The sequence below is a fragment of the Lepisma saccharinum genome, chromosome 1, assembly GCF_977018435.1.
Source record: "Lepisma saccharinum chromosome 1, izLepSacc3.1, whole genome shotgun sequence".
NCBI classification, from domain to species: domain Eukaryota; kingdom Metazoa; phylum Arthropoda; class Insecta; order Zygentoma; family Lepismatidae; genus Lepisma; species Lepisma saccharinum.
Genome location: NC_139229.1, coordinates 85,481,126 through 85,503,353, shown reverse-complemented (window position 1 = coordinate 85,503,353; position 22,228 = coordinate 85,481,126). Strand labels below are relative to the sequence as shown.

Here is a 22,228-nt window from a genome sequence, read left to right as displayed (position 1 = left end):
TGGACCCCTGTTACTTCCAGGATGACAATGCTAGGTGCCATGTTTCGGAGGATACTATGCAGTGGTATGCCGACAACAATGTTCACCGATTGGTCTGGCCTGCACAGAGTCCTGATCTCAATCCCATAGAACACCTTTGGGATGCATTGGACCGGCGGGTGAGGTCTCGGGAGATGCGACCAAATTCCATTTTCCAACTGAGTGAGATCTTGCAAGAAGAATGGCGACGCATTCCAAAGGATGTCCTCCACAAACTAGTCGAGAGCATGCCTGACAGGGTGGCTGCTGTTATAGCAGCAAGAGGTGGCTCCACGAGTTTCTAACAGGGTTCCCACCACCAGACAACCATTTTGTACAGGTGCCCAATTACTTTTTGGTAGATGGTGTATTATCATACCCAACTAATCAGGGTGCGAAATCCTAGTGTTAATAACTTATTCTGTCATGTCTAAACTTTTATGTTCACCGTCAATTAATTTTCCTCTGCACATGTCCAAAGGAGGAAAATATGATTGTTTTTACTGATTTGATTTATTTTACTTCGCTTTTCTGCCACTTTTGGCTAATCGCGAAGATTAGAATGAGAGATAATATATGCTGAAATTAATGAAGGGACACTCACAAAGAACATTCATGCCCGGGCCAGGATTCGAACCCGGACGAAAAATAAAGAGAAACATAAAAATTCGCATTACAGAGGTGACCAGAATATTCAAGTGGTGTCAACTCTAGATTACACAGAGCCTACTGAACATTTAGAGGAAATTTCAGCGAGTATGCAAATCTGTTTACAAGAAGTTTTCATACCATACTAATTGTCATACTTTCAGGTGCACGGACTTTCTCCGAACTGAATTCAGTGCAAGGCATCTTCTGTCGTCAGCTCGGGGGGTCTTTTCATGACTCCAAGGGTTACGGGGCAACTTCTCTGCGTTCATTAGATACCGTTGCCATGGAGATTTACACTTGCTATGTTGCTAGGAGCATAATTGATTGGCTATGACGTCCCTCCGACTTTCCTAATAAACTAACGGACTCCGAAGAAAAGATGGGGGAAGACTTCTTAATTAGGCGCAGTTAATTAAAATGTCCATATACCGCACTCAAGTAATTAAAAAGGGTCTCTCCCTCATCAAAGGGTGATGATACAGTTGCAATGCGCATGGATGCAGTTTCAAGATGTTCTCTCTCATTTGACCTCCCTTTCGTTTTTATACGTCTGATTCCCCACCCCCCAAAAGAATGGCTGTTCAGGACCTATATACAGTTTATAGTGGTGATTCGGACCACTTGAATGGGACTGTTATGCGAATCGAACCAAAGATATCTTGATTGACAAGACGGTCGTCACTGGTGTTTCGGATTCTCCCAGAGATAATGAATTTCTTTTATTTGGTTTATTTTACTTCGCTTTTCTTCCACTTTTGGTAAATGGCGAAGATGAGAATGGGCAATGATGAAATGATGAAATTGAAGAAGGGACTCCCACAAAGAACACCATGTCCAGGTCGGGATTCGAATCCTGGGTCGCCAGCATCTGAGGCAATCCTGTTGATGGGTGTGCGCAAGGAAGAGTTCGAGTGTTTGTTTCAAGTTCAATTTATGCACTAATCGGGACTGGACATACAGTTTTAATTTTGGGATCCGAACCACCAAGCGCCTCCACCGGATATCGAATACGGGATCCCTTGATTACAAGGCAACGACGTTACCACTATGCCATCGGGGCGGCCCCGCGGAAGGAAAGAGCTAGACGGAGATCAAAAATGCATCGCTTTTGTTCTGCGAGACAGGACATGGGGGGGGGGGGAAGAAGCAAAAAGTACTAACGATCACTTCCCCTAAAGTATCCGAAGTTAATTAATGTATACGTGGTACGGGAAATTGAACGTTTTTGTGAATATGCTGGGTAATTTCGCGCCACAAGGCGGAACATACGAGTATAGCACCAACCCATACCGATTTTGAGCAAATTTGCAGAATTTGTTTTGTCAGATCCTCTCAGCAAGCACATTTTTCCTGCGAGAAAAACGCACCCGTTTCCACGTCATGGCATTTTGAGAATTTCGAGATTTGTGAAAATAAGATATGCTTATCATGCATTATCCCTCTTTTTTTAATCGGGTACACACAAAAGAGTAAATGCATCAGTTGAAACAAAAGAAATGCATAAAGTCTGCAGCTCAGTCTAAATGTTTAAGTGCATCATCGAGAAAGATGCAAAAAGGTGCATCAAAATGCATAATTTGATGCATTAAAGCACGGCTCGACATAGAAATACTCACTCACATCATATGATGCAGTTTGACGTAACCATTTACCAATTACGTGCACACATGCATCAAACTGTAAACATGATTTTCAAAAAAGGCCAAAAAAACACTTTAGTGCACCAATGGATGCTTTTCTGGTTCATCAAATAGATTTATATGCATTTAGTTTTCTGCGTATACAGGTCTAGTACTTATTTCATAATTTCTCTCTATATATACTCGTATACACATCTATTTATGCCCTCTGTGCGTGTGAGATTCTACCTCTAGAGAAAGTATTTTTTTCACGTAGTTATTTGGGTTTGCACGACGGTGGGGTAACTTCTCCTCCTTCCCCCGTGTACCTAGTGGCAACGCCACTGAGGCTATCGTTTGATAATTTAAGTTTTTGGATAGACCTCACAGTAGAGGAACAAACATGGGCACGAACTCGCATGAAACGTGAGCCCAGTCAGAAATTAGCCTCCATGTTCAACATACAGGAAAACTGCCAATAGCAAAATTTTACGTTTTCGAATCACACACACACGAGGGTGAATCCCGGGGGTATGTAAACAGCGTCTCGTGTTTCATAAGTGCGCCGCAGTCCAAATTCACGAAGTTTCTGGAACATTAACCTCAGAGAGAGAGAAACTCAGCCTTGGCATCGATCCCAGAGAACGAGAAGTCACGTGTGGTGGCAAGATAACCACGAGAATTTGGCGCGTTACGAGAGGCTACCACATGTACATGCACCGTTTCGGTAGCAGAGCGTGGAATTTTAGCTTTGCACACTGTTTACGAGCGGTCGTATGCCCCTTAATCCCCATTTTAGCAAGGAGGTTAACGGGTGGTGACGAAAGGAGGGACTATGTATTATTTAAGAGCGAGAAACGCCTGCGACGATCTGCAACCAGCGCTACTGAGCTGTGAAGCGGGTGGCTCACTCCAAGGTAACTTGTTACTAATGGAGGTGAGAATTGTCCGCGAGTATCCTAAAAGGTTCTGCAACGGTGCTTATCGCTGCTTATGGCGGGTTTTCTCATTTCAGCGCTTTTTTCCCCACCTCTTATTTTACCGTTTCTCCCCTCCCCCTCTCTCCCCCGCGTAAATTTACAGGAAAGAACGGTGCACGGCTTTTATCTCTCTTCTAAATTACCTCTTTTCCAGGGAAGACTTTTCTCTCAGAGAATAAGAAACACCAGTAATGTTTTCCGCGGAGGAAAGTTGAAATTGGGTGGGCGGTGTTTGCATAAAAAATGCGTGTCCTCTGAAGATGTTTTGAGATTATGGGGGTCTGGTTTTCCGTTTTAGATCTTTAGTTCTTCTTAAATTTCTTCATTAAGTTTTCCTTTGGGAATACGTTATCGTCGACATTATACCTTAAAAGTTTTAACTACATATTTGTTTACAGTATACGTTTGTGTGTTTGGTAGAATGTGCGTCAGAAGCAGGCTTAATGAAATGTACACATATTTAAACCGACTCTTGCTTATGATTTTATCGTCTTGCAAGAAACTAAATGAACCTGTGATATGACACTTGCATATTACACTGATTCTTTCACAACGTACATGTTCGCAAGATACAGAGATTGCAAAATGGTAAATATCCCTTGAAAATAGACATTTCCTTCCGACAACGGATGTACGGGCAAGATAAATTTGATTGATTCATTTCGTTTATATTTTATTGATTGATTTGCCTTATTTTACTTCGCTTTTTGTGCACATTTGGCTAAGTTTGAAGATTGGGGTGATTGACTATGTCCAGGCCGGGATTCGAACCCGGAACCCCTGGCTTCGTAGCCCAATGTGCTAATCACTCCGTCACGTGGGCCGGCAGTTTATTTTTTCTTCGCTCTTCTTCGAAGAGGAGGATGAATTTCGATAGGCTGGAACTGATGAAGGTATGGGTTTTGCTTTAAGTCCAGTTTTATGCACAGATAGGCTAACTGGGACTGGACCTACAGTTTAAAGTAAATCCGAACCACTGTGTGCTTCCACCTGGTATCGAACGCGGGACCCCATGGTTCCAAGGCGCTGACATTACCACTGCTCAATCGGGGAGGCACGAGAACTGATGAAGGGGCACTCACATGCTCAGGGAGGGATTCGAACCCGGACCCATGGGGTCGTAGCGCGGTGTAGTAACCCGTAAAGGTAAATGTGGATGTGGCCAATAAGACAAGAGAAAAATATGATAATCACAGTCGAATTCAGATTTTCAAAAAATTGGGACCATAATGCATCTAAAGGTAGAAGTGGTTCTAATTCTAATGTGACTCAACTCAACAATTTTTTATTGGACTTACAGCTCTACTGGTGGCTGTTGATGTCTAGCATACTCAACTCAACTCAACTAAGATTTATTGGACTTACAGCTTTACAGGTGGCTGATTATGCCCAGCATACATTATAAGTACATAAGATACATTTTGAATATAATTTTTTCACACAAAGTTCATAAACGCTCTTAAATACAATTTTATATAACTACATTAACTCATTCAGTAACAAAAATATATTATAATTTTATATCAGCTTTTCTCAAAAAAGCAAGTATACGAGCATATCCAATTCTAACATCTGGAGTATACAACATTGAATTCATATTAAAGGGAAAAGGAACATTAATTTTTGACAAAGTTTTTCTCTGAGTGAATTGGACATTCTAAAATAATATGATGAGCATCACCCCTTAAATCACCACAGTCACAATTCGGAGATTTTAATATGTGTATTTTAAATAAATGATGATATGTTCTCGCGTGACCACTTCTTAGTCTATTTATTAAAACAATTGCATTTCTTGAACCTTTACAATTATAAAACCAAGGTTTTTTCCTAGTGTAATCAACATAAGGACGATAACTTTCACCAACACTTTGTAATGAATTATTACACCATAAGTTCTATTCTTCAAAAATTTTCTTCTTAACCCTCGGCAAAAGATCTGTGTAATGCAATACTTTTGTTTGTTCTAATATCTAGCATACAAAATTCTAATGTTTCAAGTGCATATTGGACGGTATATGTTATACTACAAACCGCCAGTCGCTGTACTGAGAAAGTATTTTGATTGGTCGCCTGAAGTGCGTCATTTTGTACTGTCACACATTACTGCGTTAAATTATGCTAATCTGGACAAGAACAGATTTGATTGGCTTCTTGGGTCATGGAACTGTTTTGTTTTATCATATGTCATGTTTTTTCGATCTCGCACGTAAAAGCAGACCAGAAAACGTCCTCCTTCTAACTTCTATACGTATCTTACAGCTTATTTGCTCACAATATTATCACATTTAGACCATGTATTGCAGATGTTAAGATCCTCTTCAGAGAAAGTTTGAGACGGCATAGAAAGCAATCTCTGTCTCTCCGACTCTGCTTATCTTTTTCTCCAAGTTTCTCTCTCCTTGTCTCCCTTTCCTCTCCCTCTCTGTTTCAGCCTCTCTCTGTTTCTCTTTCCTTTTTCTTTGTCTTTCTCTGTCTTTTTCTTTCTCTTCTGTTTCTCTTTTTCTCTGTTTATTTCTTTCTCCCTTTTTCTCTCTTGTCGGTTTCTTTCTCTCTTTTTCTGTTTCTTTCTTCCTTTCATTTCTCACTGTTTCTTTCTTTCTTTTTATTCTACTTCTCTCCGATTCCCTCTCCCTTTCCTTTGTCTTTGTTTCTCAGGGTTATACAAAGAGAAAGGGAGAGAGAGGACGGGAGGAGGAGGGAAGAGAGTGGATAGAGGCCTGATGCTAGGCTTCAGATGAGTTTATCATCAAATTAAACGAATACCTCATTTGTTAACTTATGAGATCATTTCATCAAAATTTGTCCAGTGTTCCCTTATCCCGCTTCCTTCATCTTCATCCCCTTTTAAGAATAAATAAATAAAATTAAAATAGGATAGTATAATAGTCCACGTATTTTCGTTCGAAAACTTTTTTTTCAACCGAGAGAAGACGAATCTGAATCCGAGTAACATGAACGAAGCATCCCTCTCTCCCCTCGCGGCTATTGGGAAGCATTACAAAGGGATCAGCCCTCAAATCTCGTGCGGTTCCTCCACCAGCGCCCTCTGAGCACGGCGATATCTCGACGCCAGGGGCCATTGCGGAGGACATCTCGTCATCGTCCTCGCCTAATGGGTACGCCACGACAAAGCACGCTGACGGGAAAGGTTCTTGGTCGATTAGGGAAGGGGCTGTTATCGTGGACCGTGACTCTGCCTAGGAAAGGTGAAGGCGCTTACGCTGATTGGTCGGGCAAGCCATCTGAGACGGACGACCGGGTGGGTATTGGTTCGACATTGGAATTCACACGGCCAAAACAGTTGAGTATCCTGAACATATTTTATCGAAACAAAACCAAGCACAAGAGGAACGTCTAAGGCTGGGATAATATTTACTTTCTGATTTGTTTGTTTCTAAATTTTATTTTGCACATCTCCTTTCTGCCACTTGTGGCTAATCTCGAAGATTAGGATGAGTCATGATATGATGAAAGTGACAAAGGGGCACTCAAAAAGAATACCTACACCCAGGCCGGGATTCGAACCGGAGACCTCGGGCGTTGTAACATGCTTTGATAACCACTCCGCCACGGAGGTCGGCGTATACGAGTAAGTGCAGCATGCGATGAATGGATAAAACAAAGGTATTTTAGAAACAAGAACAAGCTTTTTACCTTGGAAGAAAGATTCCGGTACTCTTCGTCTTGCTTTGTTATTGTGCTCATCGTAAGAACTCATGTGGTTCCTCTTGAAATATATAAAAATTGTTTACTTCCTCTTCCTTCCTTCCTTTTATTTGTAACTCTTTTCTCTTTCTTTCCTTGCATCTTCTTCCCAGCTTTCGATCTTTTCTCACTTTTAATACCTATTCGGTCGTATTTACTTCATCTCTTCTTGATCATTTCTTTTCTTATATTTTCCCTCACACTTTGTCAGTTTCTTCTTTATTCTCTCTATCTATCGATCTTCTGATATTCCTCTTTCTTCTCACTTTTTTACATTGTTCTTCTGTATTTCTTTTTGTACCTCTCGCTTTCATATTTTATACTTCTCTCTCTACTTATAAATATTGATTTCTGTTAGGATCCCTAATTTATTTCTCTCTCTCTCTCGCTTCTCTATTTCTTTCTCTCTCCCTCTCTGTGGCTTAATTAATTCTTTGCCTTCCTCTCATTCTCTACAGTTTCTTTCATCTCTCTTTTTCCAATTCCCTTAAAACACCTCTTTCTTATGATGACATGTAAACATGATGCCAATATAAATCTAACTTACCCACGTGAGAACTACTCAAAATTGTATGATCATAAATGATCCTGCATGTAGTTACACACACTCAAACACTTCCTTCGTAAAAGTAAAACTATTAGTTTCTATCCTCACCTATAGAAAGATGCCGTACAGCGTATCATTGGGTACCACCAGAAAAAAAAACACCGAGTAAAGAAATGATAAAGCGAAAGCTATCTGATTAGCCATTGTAACTCCAGACACTTAATCCAATGGAGATTGAAGAATGCAACGTCCTAATTTCTACAGCGTGGCTGTTGAACTTACCTTTCCACTTTGGAGAAAAGTTCCGTGTTCCGTGCTGGAAGTTTGTTTTCTGCCGACGCATTCTTCCCGCTACGAGCATGCTGCAGGCACGCACTGCATCGACTTCGCGTAATAATATCCGAGGAACGGAATTCCACGTTCGCCTGGTCCGAACGACCGCTTCGTTGCGTTGGAACAGGAGAGGAATGCCAACACGGCTCATCCGAACATTCCCAGGAACGCCGTGATTATTGAAGACATATCTTCCACCCGCCAACGCACCGACGCGCTAAAGCCGTCACCTGCGTAGCTGGGAATAGAGTGGGATTCGTGTTTGTGGAAGCTGAACAACATCAAGAGAAGCGTTTAGAAATGGAGACCACATTTTTTTTACAATTATCGAGGCAACACTTGGGAGACTAAAACCAGATCATGCCATATGGAAATATTTTCTATAATGTGTCTTTTTTTTTTTTACATTATTAGGTAAAGTGAGGAAAGATAAACTTCCCGTGCACTTGCACCATGCATATTGGAGGGGATGTGGTGCAATAGGCCCTCCACATTCTTGTTCTCTGACACTTTTGGAGGTGATGTGATCAGCACCACGCTTCGGCTGCCTTTAACCCCCTCGGGTTGGCCCCAAGTACCCCTTTATTCGGGGCTTAAGTACACTTTATGCAGACATAGGCTAATTGGGATTGGGCCTCTAGTTTAAAGTATGCAAACCACTATGTGTCTCCACGGATATCGAATCCGGGATCCCTATCTTACAAGGCGACAACATTTTACATTTCAGTAGTCTCTCTCTTACTTGGAGATTCAAGATGAGAAGGAGACAGGTCTTAGAAAGAGGAGGGAAGACCGAGAGCGAGACGAGATTGTGTAAACTTTCATCCCATCTCAGTTCCACCTCTCCAGTGGACGCATGCTATTATTGTCAAAGACGTGTACGATTGGTTTAGCTAAGAACATGGCCGACATAAGTTCTTCCGCTTCTAATATGATCCGATTCAACGGCAAAATGAACGATGTTGCAGGAAAATTCTAGAGTCGGAAGCAAAGCAGAGCCTCCCTGCGTGTGGCAACAGACTCAGCTTCTTCGTCTCGGTCACGTGGGGAGACCAAGGCTAACAGCAACACCCGGTGGTCTTCAGGATGTTTTCCTCATATCTCCTGAAGCTTCAAGGTCACAGCAGGTGTGCCGTGGGCGCTGCCCATTAAAAAATTCTGCCTCGCTAAAAGGTTAGAGCCCCCACAGCAATTCCGCCTCTTTGATGGACTCAATTGTTTTCTCGCTTTTTTTTTCTGGGAGGCTAGAAGCGCGATACACAAGGTGTTTGGAAATTAATGTATTATTTTTACATTTCATCCTCATATTGCTCATTGTAGTGTTACAGAGTGCTACAGTGATGCAGGATGTCCCGTCTCCCTCAAGAGTTGAGACCTGGAACCTTGGTCGTAGCGCTTTCTCAGACTAAAAGATGCGATCGCGTACGAACTGATGCTGGGATGGTACTGTTTCTTCTCTTTATCACTGATTTTTCTTGAGATTTCAGTCTGCTTGCAGAAGTGGCCAAGGTAGGACCATCTTCTTACATTTGGCAACATCAATACCATCATGTATATCACCATAGTAACCTGTTTCATTTCTCTTCCAGGACCAAATGATGGCATTCTGCATGCCATCTGTGGATGTGAGGAATTCAGCTTAGCCTATATTGATTTCTCTCTTCAGCCAATCTCGAAAAATGACAGACCCAAGAATATGATCCCTGGAGTTTTACATATTCGCAGGTATCTTCATGACGTAGTGACCAACGCTACAAAACCAGATGTGGCGAGTTTGAATCCTAGATATGGCATCCATTTCATCTGTTTGATATTCATCATCAGCGTCTAGTTTAAACCAAGAGGTAGAATAGTGACGCTGAATAACCAAAATAGGAAGATTATAGAGAATTTAACAAGATAGTAGGGAAGGCTACTAGTACTGAACCGCATAACCTATTCATCCCTTTGGGAATAACTGAAAGCTTGTGGGAAGACCAAGATAGAACATAGAATGACAATATTAAGATGGACCTGAAGGAACTTGGAAAGGACGATCAAGAGTTGTTCTTTTTTTTTCAAAAACTATAGTTTACGTATCAAGAGGAAACTGTAATGGTCTCCGAGGATTTTCTTTCATTTTCGCATTTATTTATTTTAAAATGTTGTTTTAAATCAACTTTATGCACAGATACACTAATCGGGACTGGACCTACAGTTAAAGTAGGATACGAACCACTGTACAATCTGCTACCACCGTGAATCGAACCTGGAACCCCTGAATTATAAATCGACGACGGTTGAAGAGTAGACTGATCTTGCTCAGGATAGAGGTAAGTAGAAAACATACCTAGGTAAGTCGCTGGTGCAATGGACCTTCGGGTTTACGAATGCCGAGACAGGCTTCAATCTCGTGTCATCTCGGTACCATCCCAAATGTTAATCATAACACACACGAAAATTCATCATGTTAATTCATAAAAGAAAACATGATTGGTCGAGAAACATGTTCCGCGATGTTTCACAATCGCCATTATTGAGCCGCGAGGTGCAATTTTTCACAGAGCAGTTTCCTACGAAATCAGAACAAAAAATATTGGAAAGAGATGTCGTATCAAACACCAATTTATCTTGGTTAGACGCTGATTGTATGCCCTTAACTGGGCGACATTGGAAAAGAGGAGAGGGGCAATAATTTCCCACAGTCTTCGAAAGCCCACACAACGTTCCGATAAAGCCTCGGTGAATGTTCTGTCGCAAACAAAGAAAGAAGCAGAAAAACTGTTTTGACACAAACTATGATTGATTGCTTCACGGAGTACAAGAGAAGCACGCTTCGACTGCTATCGACAGGAGAAAGAGGCGTCAGAAATAAAAGTAGAAAATAGACCCAGGATCCATCAACAAAATACGGATCAATTTCCAAGAGAAGTTCTGAAATCCTCTCGTTTCTCAGCCAGAGGATGAAGTGATTTGAAACGATCCGTCCCATCTTCAGAAACGACAGAGATATCTCCCATATTTAGCACCTTGCTACGAAATGGAGTCCTTGTCCAAATTAGAAAAGATCACTTTTAAAATACATATTATAGGTATATATCTATAAAAATTCAATTACAGAAGGCGATTATTTGAGAGGAAGTAGGATTGAAAAGTGGAAGCATTTGATTGATTGATTTGCTTTATTTTACTTTGCTTTTCTGTCACTTTTCTTGTCACGTTGGTCTGTCGGTAAAGCGTCTGACTGCCAGGCGGGAGACCCAGGTTCGATTCCCGGAGTGGCTGATCTAAGGTCGGAATTTTTCCAGCCTTGTCCCCGTATAAAGCGGTTCTGGAGCTCACCCAGCCTCAAATCAATGTGATCGTTACCTGGGGGCAACCCTGGGGGATAGGGGCTGATCACCACCTCGAAAGTGGCCGAGATCGAGAATGTGTGGGGCCCAACCCCCACATCATCCAAATGTGCCTTCGTGGCACGCTGCTATATGCACGGGGAACTTTGCCTTTTCTGCCACTTTTGGCTAATCGCGAAGATGAGGATGACTGATGATGTGATGAAATAGATGAAGTGACGGACATTCACAAACACCACCGATGCTCTTGTCGGGATTCGAACCCGGAGCACCTGGTGTCTTAGCCCCCTGTGATAACCAGAGAAAGAAGATAATGCGTGAGTGAGGGAAACAAGAGAAATTAAAAGGTGAGGAAAGATAGAAAGAGAAGAGAAGAAGAAAGAAAGATAAGAAAAGAGAGAAATATAAATATGATATATATATATATGAGACAGGAGGAAGAAAGAGAAGCGGAAAGTAGTGAAAAATGAAGAGAAGAGAATCGGAGAAAAAGGGAGATAGAAGCTGGACAAAGTGAAGTATAGTTAAGGAAGATTAAAGGTTGTTTGTAGTGACAAATCGAGAGAGGGAAGGGAGACTATGAAAGCAAGTGAAGTGATCATCAATCGTTTAATAAGAAAGCGACTGGACTGTCAGTCTGCGTAGATTCCTAAATTTCAGTTAAATTTCGTTGCACCACAAGGAACCCTAGTCGATAGGACACCTGATCACCACCCTGGACATCTAGGTTCGACGTTCTCATATATCTTGCCAATTTATCATCCTCAACGTCGAGATTAGCCTGGAGAGGTTGTTAAGTAACGCAACAGCAAACTCCATTGATTCATACATAATATTAATATGTTTATTTGTCCCGCACCGTGGTCATGCGGACTGAGTCGTGAGCTTTGGGCTCCGGCACGGGACGCTCACAGGTGCGAGTCTCCTGGGGGAAGCGTAACAACTTTTCCTGAGATTTTGGCTTGCGTATGGGAACGGTGGTCGTGAGGAAATTGGGGCGATTCAATTGAATGGCGTAATCCGGTCATGGAAAACCTACAGCAACTGCTTGGGGTTCGTCGTGCTGACCACATGTCACTCCGTAACTGGTTGGATGATCTCCCACATCTAGCGGGAGTGAGGTCGGCAGTCGGTAGATACGCGCTGGTCCCCACGGGCTGTTGTGCCACGCGTTATTATTAGTATTATTATGTTTGTCTACGTAACTTCTACGTATCTGAGTCAATAGTGAAGTTAAGTATCTCGTTAGTTAAGTGGGTGAAACTGATGGACTAGTCACAATGTAACGTCCAAGACCATGCCGTGACTCGAACCCAGAACAATCGAGATCGTCAATGGCGGCCATTAGGGAGGGCGAGGGGGGCAGTTGCCCCTTCACTTTTTGCCACTTTTACTCCCACACTATGCTAAACCTTATAATAATAATAATAAAATAGTCTTTATTAGAGCGGGCGTGTTTCGCCCTCGAGGGCCGCTCTTACAACAAACCCTTGTCTGGGTGATTAATGCAAAGTAAAGTAAAAGTACAAATGGTATATATGAACGTACCCTGATTACATGTATGATGGATGAACATTGAATACAAAAATACAAATTGAATAAAAATATGAAAGAAAAAAGGATTATATGAATAGATATCTAATGCTTATGTATCAAGGGAAAGTAAACTGTTCTTGCCCCCCCCCCCTCCACCTGTAGTTTTGGCACCTTGCCCCCCCAGTTTTGGAACCTAATCGCGGCCACTGGATATCGTGAGTCAAAGAGAGTCAAGTTGAAGCAAGTTCAGTTTCCAGAAAAATGGAGCAGTTTCAATGTACGAAGAGCATGTTGTGCTCGTACAGTATTTTAACGGATATAATGAGCCAACTGTTAAATTAGAAGCGTCCATATGCGTGTACTTTGTGCGAAGGAACAAAAGATTTGTAATTACTCTTTAAACATAAACAAAACAGCACTTTAAAAGGCAGTTTCTGCAGTTTTCAATCAATGAGCCTCCTGTCACATACTTTTGAACACGCTGTGAATACGCGATCAAGTTCAAAATGCAATTTAAGTTGCGCTAAAGCAATCAAAGTCTCCATTCGTTGAAATTACGCAAAACACGAAAGCATCACAACAAAGTGACAGCTATTTGTGTCAAGTTGGCACTCGCGTGAAACAATTAGGAAATAAAACGTCACAGATATCAAAAGCAATTATCGCTGTGCTCGTTTGCTGAAAACTCAATAAAATGGCATTTCCGGCGCTTTTGTGTGCACAGAATTTTAACTTGCTGATGAAATCACCGTGCTGCGTTCGTGGAACTAATTGTGGAGTCTCGCAAGAGTCTGTCTGGACCACAACGGATCTTCATGTTTCTTAGGAGAGTTATTTGTCCTTACAGTTCCGCAGATCTCAAGTCTTAGCGACATATCTGGTTTTAGAATTGATGTAATACCTGTAATGTTGAATAACATGCATACCTAAGACTAGAATATTGGCCATATTACTGCACTCATTAGTTGAAAAAATGAAACTCAGATAAACTCACTTTATGTAGAGAAATGTGACAGATTTAATGATTTGTGATAAACATTGCATTGTTACACGCACTGACCCTTTGGCCTTCATCTTTCGCTCTTTTTGAGCCCATTTCAGATTGTGTACAATTCCTTTTCACTCTATTTTCTAAACTTCAAACCACATGGTTTATGAAATTTCGTGTTGCTCCGAAGATACAAATAAATAACACACTTACAACAACCATAGTTAATATTATTTCCTTTTTTATAACCAAAAATAGCATAAATAACACGGTAAACAATGTACGTATTATTCAAGGATTTTTTTGCGAATATGCAAAGACTCGTGCTGCCATCTATTATTGGGGCACAGTAATAGAAAGGATTGTGGGAAACAATATTATATCGAAGCAAACACAGTTTAATCCCATAAAAAGTGATAATCGTCAAATATATTTACGTAGTTTGAACACTTTCAAAACAAGGATATGTGCTTCCTTTTTACAATGAGTCCATTAATTTGGCCAATACTGTATACCACGACTTAAAGGGAACGCGTAGGAATGGTCGAGGGGGTGAGGGGGTACTGACCCCATACCCACTTGGACAAAAGAAGAATTATAGTATCTTTCTTTCTACACACTGTTACTTACCGTAACATTTACATTATTCCGTTAAGATTTAACAGTCTGCCTGTTAATTTACAAAAACGAAAAGTAGCATTTTTTAATTCAAATTTCACTATTTCATCATGCATAATGATCATAAATTACAGTTTCGTGCCCAATAAATATATTATTACAAACCGAACCATTAAACTTTGTAATGGTCGTTAATACTTTAAAAACGGTCACGGTAATTTTTTTACGCTAGTTCGATGGCAGCGAAAATTGATGATCATAGACCGTTATTTCGTCGTTCGGCGTTGCACAGTCCATAAATACTTGTACAATTCTCTTTCTTCACTGTGTCTACTTCTTCAGAAGTTTTCTATTCCTATGTTTTTCATTTTAATCTGTCTTCCTTATATTTTTATCAATCTTAATTGCACTATTCCTTTTCTGTATCTTCTTTAAGACTACGTTCTGTCTCGTTTTCTTCTTCTTCCTTACTGACCCACTTGTCTAGTTTATATTTCTATCTTCTTCTCTCTCTCGTTTTCTATCCCAGGCTACTTTTATTTATCTTCCTCTTCTGGCGTTTTCTATATCTTAATATGGTTCCGCACTTGATACCCAGTGGAGGCACATAATGGTTCGGATTCAATTTTAAACTGTAGGTCCAGTCCCGATTATCTTTCGTGTGCATAAAGTGGATTTAAAACAAACGTAAACAAACAAACTCTCTCTCTCTCTTAACAAGCTTCTTTATACGTAGATGTACTACGTTGTAATTTAAGTGAAAAAATACAGCTCGATCAGGACTTGAACTAAGGTCTCTGCTACAGTGCAATGGCTCTACCAACTGAGGTACAGAACCTGCCGAAAATATAAGGTAATAGGTGTTTCAAAGGTAACAGATCCCGTTGCGATAGCACTGACAGAGAATTACGAACAGGCTCGGTAGCTCAGTTGGTAGAGTAATGACACAGCATGGTAAAAATGTGGGTTCGAGTCCTGGTCGTTTTTATGTACATCTCAGTGATGCACATAGACCGTTTGGGACAGTCTACTCGTAAACAAAAACGGTAAAGCTACCTCTTGTAACATGCTGTCAAGGTATGAAGGGGAGGATGTGGAAGTAAGAACCCACATATTCACGATCTCTGTGATTTGTTGGGGTGATGTGATCAGCACCACATTCCAGCTGTATTAATTAGAGACTGGGCGAATTACAGAGCTGCTCAATGCACGAACATTGCAGGAAAATTTCCCACTTAAAATCTGCAACCGCGTGAATCGAACCAGTAATTAAACACCCTAGCGACTGACTCCCTTCCTATTATATTTTTGGGGAGTGAAGGGTGACCTTTTCTGACCACAGCCATTATGTCAAGCACTCTTCCACGTAGTAAAAAGTCCGCGCGTTTATTATGTCCCCATCGGCAACCCTTTTATGAAACTTAACACTGACAACAATAGCAAACAATAGCCAAGCCGCTCCCGATAAGCGCGTGCACTCAGACGTTGTTGCCACATTTTCTTTACATTTCTTGTAGTTGCAAGGCGGCTCTCGTTATTTTTGCGCCATAACCACGTGCGGGGTTGATTTTTTTAACTAGTTGTGTTGTGTTGTGCTGTTTTGTTGCTTTGTTATAGTGTTGTTCTTTTAGTTTTTCCTTAGACTTTGCATAATGCAAGTTATCACTCACGGCTGCTAGTGAAAATCCTAAGTATGAAGACAAAACTGCAGGATATTATTTCCTTCATGGAGAGCAGAGGTGCCCACCCCCCTCAAAGCCAATGGCGCATTCGCCCCAAAAATCATGTCATGCGTCCCCCCAGATTATATCATGTGCGCCCCCCCCAAAAAAACATCATTCGCGCCATCAAACCATATCGTAATCCCCACAAAGTATTTAATTACGACAGTGTGTCTACCGAAAGTAACTTGTTTCTTAGCTTTACAGAACACTATACTTGATCTGTCCTTATTCCCTAAACAGGGGTGCCCATCACTCAAGACCACCCCTAAAATCGTTCATAAACCCCCGAAAATAGTTTGGATGAATGTGTAATAGTTGATGTCTATTTGAATGAAATACCATGTTACATTGTCCATATTTTTTGATTGTTCGATTTTCGAAAAAACTTAAAGCTAGCACATTGATTGGTTAAATGTAGTAAATTAAAATATGTAAATATGCATATAAATAGTATTTTTGAGTTTGTTAATAAAACTCAATTTGAGTATTTAACACAAATTGTTACACAACTTAAGATAAAGATAGACAATTCAACCTTGGCAAACCAAATAACATGCTCCAGCCGTATGGAAGATTCAATTTGTTTCACGAGACATTACAGAACCCTAGCTAGAAATTCTTAACCTCAGGGCGATAATATAACAGGGTTCCTCTTTCAAAGAACTCACCCCCAGTTTTCCTCGGGTAAATATAATTATTTTAGTAACAAACCATAATGCATAACAATAATTACTTGGATTTTATCTTCAGTGAAAATTTAAAATTTTCCTATGACAAGTTACAAATACGGATTCGATATATTTTTGTCCCAAATGATGCACCTGCTTTACATTAAGCAGTATACCAACACTAAGCATTATATTTTAAGAAGTGATGTTATTAATGAATATCGAGAATATCGCTTGTGTCTTGTAATGCAGCTATAGTATGAAACTTCACATTCACCTCAGTAAAGCGCCAAACACGCATTCTCGCAACACATGGTTGCGTGTGAAGCAAGCAAGAAAATGTTTACACCCATTTCTTTGTAGGCTTTCAAGAATATTAATTTAATGGGGTGTCAATACTTCCTTAAGATCCCGAGATATTTTGTCTTTTCCAGCTCTTCCTTTGGCACGTTTGGGGTCGAAAACGTGTACTACATACAATATCGCTAAATACAGTCTCCAAAATTTAATGTTCGAACTCTCTCTCCACTACAGAAATCTCTCGACAATCTAAGATTTAACACTTTATCAAGAGCTTCCTATTTTCTCCTTTAAATTTAATACAATACACGAAAATTTCCATGCTAGTTTTAGACAGCATTGCTTCCTCCAAAAAAATTAATTCTCAGTCTCCACACCAGAATTTCCGCAACAGTCTAAGACAATAGTAATACACAAGAATTGGATATTCCCCCTCAATTTAATGTTCAATCCCCCTCTAACTAAAATACCAGCCATAATGTAAGACCTAGAGTTGGATACTGCCCCCCCCCCCCCACGTTTAATTCAGAATCCCCCCAGAACCCCGGTGTCAATTAAGGCCTAATATGTAAGAGTTGGATATTTCTCCCCCCCCCCTTCGATAATACCCTTAAACACTTCCTTTTTAATCTTTATCTGTATTTATTTTCTCTTTCCATATTCTTTAATTTTGTTTCTCTTTCTTTTTTTCCTTACAATTTCCTTCTTTTCCTCTTTATCTCTTCAATTTGGCAACATCGCTTTCCTACTCCAGTTTGTTGCTTCTACTTCAAAAGAAAACCGCCAACTTGGGTGTTTCTTTTAACAAAGAGTACCGCTCCCTTTGTTAACCGCTGGGGATATAATGAACGCGCGGACTTTATACCCTGGACTGCATTTTGCAGACTAGCGAGGCTCTGGCGTCTGGACCCGCGGCCAGTATAATACCCTGCGGGGCTCGCGTTGTGTTCTGTCCTTTTCTTTTGACTTGATTTGCTTTACTTCGCTTTTCTGCCACTTTTGGATAATTTTAAAGATGGGGATGAATGATGACATCGTGAAATTTATGAATGGACACTCACAAACATCCATGCCCAGGACGGGATTCGAACCAAGGATGCTGCCCTTTTGTGTCTGTGATTGTCCCTTCATTCATATAATCCGATTGCAAATTATAATCAGCTTCTCGATTAGCCACAAATGGCAGAAAGGCGAAGTAAAATCAATCAATCTATATTTCTTGTTGTTTTACGCCAATTTTGGCTAATCGCGTCGATAATGATCAGACGAATTTATGAAAAGCACTAATAAAGGAAAACACATTTACAGAACCGGAGGCAGTTCTCGTCTGTTAGATGTTGAGATATCACTAGGTCACGTGGCACAATTGTTAACGCAGCGTACAGGCATAGCCAAAGTATCACGACTATTCCAAGAAGTATGTGCTAGGTACCAGAACGTCTCTTAGGAAAAGTTTATTCCAGTTCTCTTAGGTTTTATAGCTGCATACCAATAGCATTGCTGAAATTCACTTTAAAAGTCACTCCGCCAGTACACTGCATTTCTACAGTGAATTCGACGAAGTTGCAGGAGAAATTTGACCTTTCGATATAGCACGTGAATAGGTGTCGCCCACGTGCCGGGGAAACAGGTGTCAAAACATTTGCTATGATTCCCAGACACGGGCGTTCCGACTTTGCAAACACGTCTGGAACGACGGAATGCGAAATCACGTCGGGAGCACCGCACGTTAATTGACACGAAACGAGAGTGGTTGCAACTTTGCACTTCAATGGGAGGTATTACGTAACGTTCCTGTTTAGCACAAGGAGCGAGAACAAACGAGCAACGAAAGCAGGGACCGTGTTACGTAAAACATGTAAGGAAACTTAGTCGGATGAATGAATGCAACTTTGCGAGCGAATGAATGAAAAAGCGAAAGGAATGAATGAAAATGAACTTGCTACTCACCTACTAGCTTCGACCACTGGGCAGGAGGCCTCCAGTCAGGGTAATGCTTCGGAAACTTGTCTCTGCTCCAGAACGTGTGGAGGACCACCTTGTACACGGTTAGCTTGTCCGGTTTGCACGGTTCGCTTGACGGCTGCAGAACTTTCCCGCTAACCTCATGACCCAGTACGACGAGACAGGCGGAAACCAACAGGCACAGGGGGATAAAATCGCAGTGCATGATGGTAACCGGTCAACCCTTTCCTCAAATCCACAAATACAAAAAAAAAGTAAATCAACGAGGGAGGTTATGAAACGTTCTCAAAGGCGCGCTCTTGCGATTCCCTCTCTTTCCACCACGTTCGAACGGCTGAGGTTAAAATCTCGGAGTGCAGTTGGGACGGGCGCAATCCGCGTATAAGTAAGGCCAAAACACCAGACCGACTGTCGTTTCGGCACTCGTCGTCGATGTTCGGTTACCTCCGGCGTTTGGGGTACACAAACACGGGGGGAGACGCGCGCGCGAGCCGGCGTGCATGCGCTCGGGAGTCCCGCGATTGAATCACCGCTCTCGCCTCGCGCCACAGAGCTGGATGTGGGCCGCCGGAACCAGGATGGGCGGCGCGGTTATCGGGATTTTTGAGGCGTCTCTTCGTCACGTCACCTGCGCCGATAACACTAGACCCCAGCAGACACCTAGATGCACGTCCAGGCTATAAATTAAGATGGCAAAGTTTGTGTTCACTTTAAACTGTAAGCCCAGTCCCGATTAGCTGTACGAGATACATGTTGCAGTTTAATAGTATATATTTACTAGCAGGGGTAGAAAAAGACAGTTTCAGGCGTTAACCCCTTTTTCTGAGGAGCCAGCATTTTCTTTCCTTTTGGCAAATATGGTAATATTTTGAAATATGATCTTAAATATTTGATTGAATAATCGAGTTAAATTTTTTGGGTGCGTTGGCACTCTAGGCCATTTTGCACCCTTCAATGTATACGGGGAAATAACCACTTATCTAAAATTCTGACTTAAGAGATTAAAACAAGAGTTGTAAAAAAACCTTGGGAAAAAATAAAAGCGCAAGGTTGTAAAGATACCTGCATGTGACAAACAACGCATTAAAAGCTTCCTCACAGACGGTGAGGACAATCTATAAACATTTGATAAAACAAGTCAGTCTGGGAAAAGCAAGCTCGGCACATTCAAAAAGAATAAGCTGAATACTTAAAACGACACATTTAATTGATTAATTAATAAAAGACTGGATTAAAAGTAATTAATTCTTGCACCAGAGTGGCTTTCCTAAAGATGGCTCTACTGGTAACATCATGAATAAAAAGGAATTCAATACATTCCAATATATGGCCGACTCTACCATATCGCCGCAGATTTTAAAATTCGTGAAGCAACACTGCAAAAATTTATAATGGAGTGTTCATTATTTCGATTTAATGATACACGTTTATACAGAAAACACATAAACATTAAAAATTGATTGATTGAATTGTTGTTTTAAGTCCACTTTATGCACAGTAAGGCTAATCGGTACTGGACCTACAGTTTAAAGTGGGATCCGAACCACTATGCCACGTGCCTCCATCGGGTATCGAACCCGGGACCCCTTGATTACAATGTATCAACGCTACCACTGCGCCATCGGGGAGGCCCACGAACATAAAAAAACACTGTTTTTTTTTTTTTTTAAGAAAAGGTAATGGAAATTTCCATAAGCGAACTCGAAATATTAAATAAATATCTATTTAAGCACTGAATTTTTCTACCCGTGCTTAGTACCGCATTTTTCTATTTTACAATACTTGACTATACTAGATTAATGTTATGCCTGATACAAGCCATACTTATAAAAATTTTGCAATTAAAGAATCATTTATAACATAATAGTCAGTGAATTTTTGTACATGTCTGAAAGCATGTGTTCTATGTTGCTCTCTAGCTGTTAAACCGTAAGATTGAGGTGTAAGGGGCGAGCCTTTTTGGAAACACGTAAATGTCAACCTCTCTACCACGTAGCACACACTGTCCTGCATTCTGGCCGACTAACAAGGCTATGGTGTCTGGACTCTCATGCGTTCATCCACTTCATCTTACCACCATTCATCCTAATCTTTGCGATTAGCCAAAACTGGCAGAAAAAGGGAAGCAAAATAAAACAAATCACTAAATCAATCAACCCTAAAGTTGATTTGGTGAAGGATATTTTATTGTGTATGTGTGTGCGCGCGCGAGTGCATGCAGTCGAAAATTTTATTCTCCCATTATATCCACGGAGACCTTATACCGCCATGAAATAGTTTAATGAAAGCAGTTGTGTGTTGGAAACAAGATTAACAATTGAGTTATTTAACCACCAGTCTTTAGTTTGACCAGACCCATCATCAACGAGATTAGTAACGGCAGATGTTTCAGAGGCAACCGATGGAAAAGTGATTGAATTATTTTCCTGTACTCCTTGCGTATATGCAACTCGAGGATACAGTACAGTTAAGTGTGTTGCCGAACAATCAGGATATTATCGCTTTCAAGGACACGATGTCTTGCAGCTGTCGCAATCATACGAAAAGTGGACTTCCTGTAGTACAGGGACTGGCTGAACATTAGGTAGATTGTGGTATCCTTTCAGATATTTGTGTAAGACTATGTACAGTCACCGGCAATAGAAATTGAACACACATCCTGAAATTCTCCCTTTTGTTTTTGTTAAGCATATCTCCAATCAAGAAGCTGGTTCAAGAAAGGAGTGGAATTGATTTTCATTCCTAAATCCTGGCAAGTACAAAAAACACTAGATTTCCCCTGACTTTAACGGGTTTTAGGGCGCATTTCTAAAATTCCCTAACGTTTCCTAGCTTCAGCATTGTCAAAATTCCCTGACCTTTCCTTGTTTCAGGATGTGTTTTTCAAAATTCCCTGCCTCTAACAGATTTTTAGATGTATTTTCAAAATTCCCTGACCTTTCCAGAGAAGGCTTCTTTAATAAAAACGTGGGTGGTGTATTCATGCAGTTTAAGGTAAAGAGGACCAACTCGTATCCGCTTTTCAAGGTATTCTGCACCATCGCAGCAGCGAGGTAAAAATGTTCACCGCACCACTGCATTTCGTAACTACTGTTCCATTCGAACGAGTAGTGGCGGACATCCCCTACCTATTCGCTCCTCGCGATCTCATCTGGAAAATTGGAAAACCTCTGCTCCCCACCCCATCCCACAATTCTCCAAATTAGCTGCAGCCATCATTGAGTTTGCCTCCGGATAACCG

The 22,228-nt window shown here is 41.0% G+C and overlaps 1 protein-coding gene across 1 annotated transcript in view; it reads right to left on the bottom strand.

The window, feature by feature from the left end:
- Positions 1 to 19,353, bottom strand: part of LOC145997302 (spondin-2-like) — a 209,746-nt gene extending 190,393 nt beyond the window's left edge. The window contains exon 1 of the mRNA XM_083134206.1: positions 18,973 to 19,353. Within this exon, the coding sequence (XP_082990332.1) occupies positions 18,973 to 19,192 (220 nt within the window). The 5' untranslated portion in view covers positions 19,193 to 19,353. The remainder of the gene's footprint in view (positions 1 to 18,972) is intronic.
- Positions 19,354 to 22,228: the final 2,875 nt, after the last annotated feature.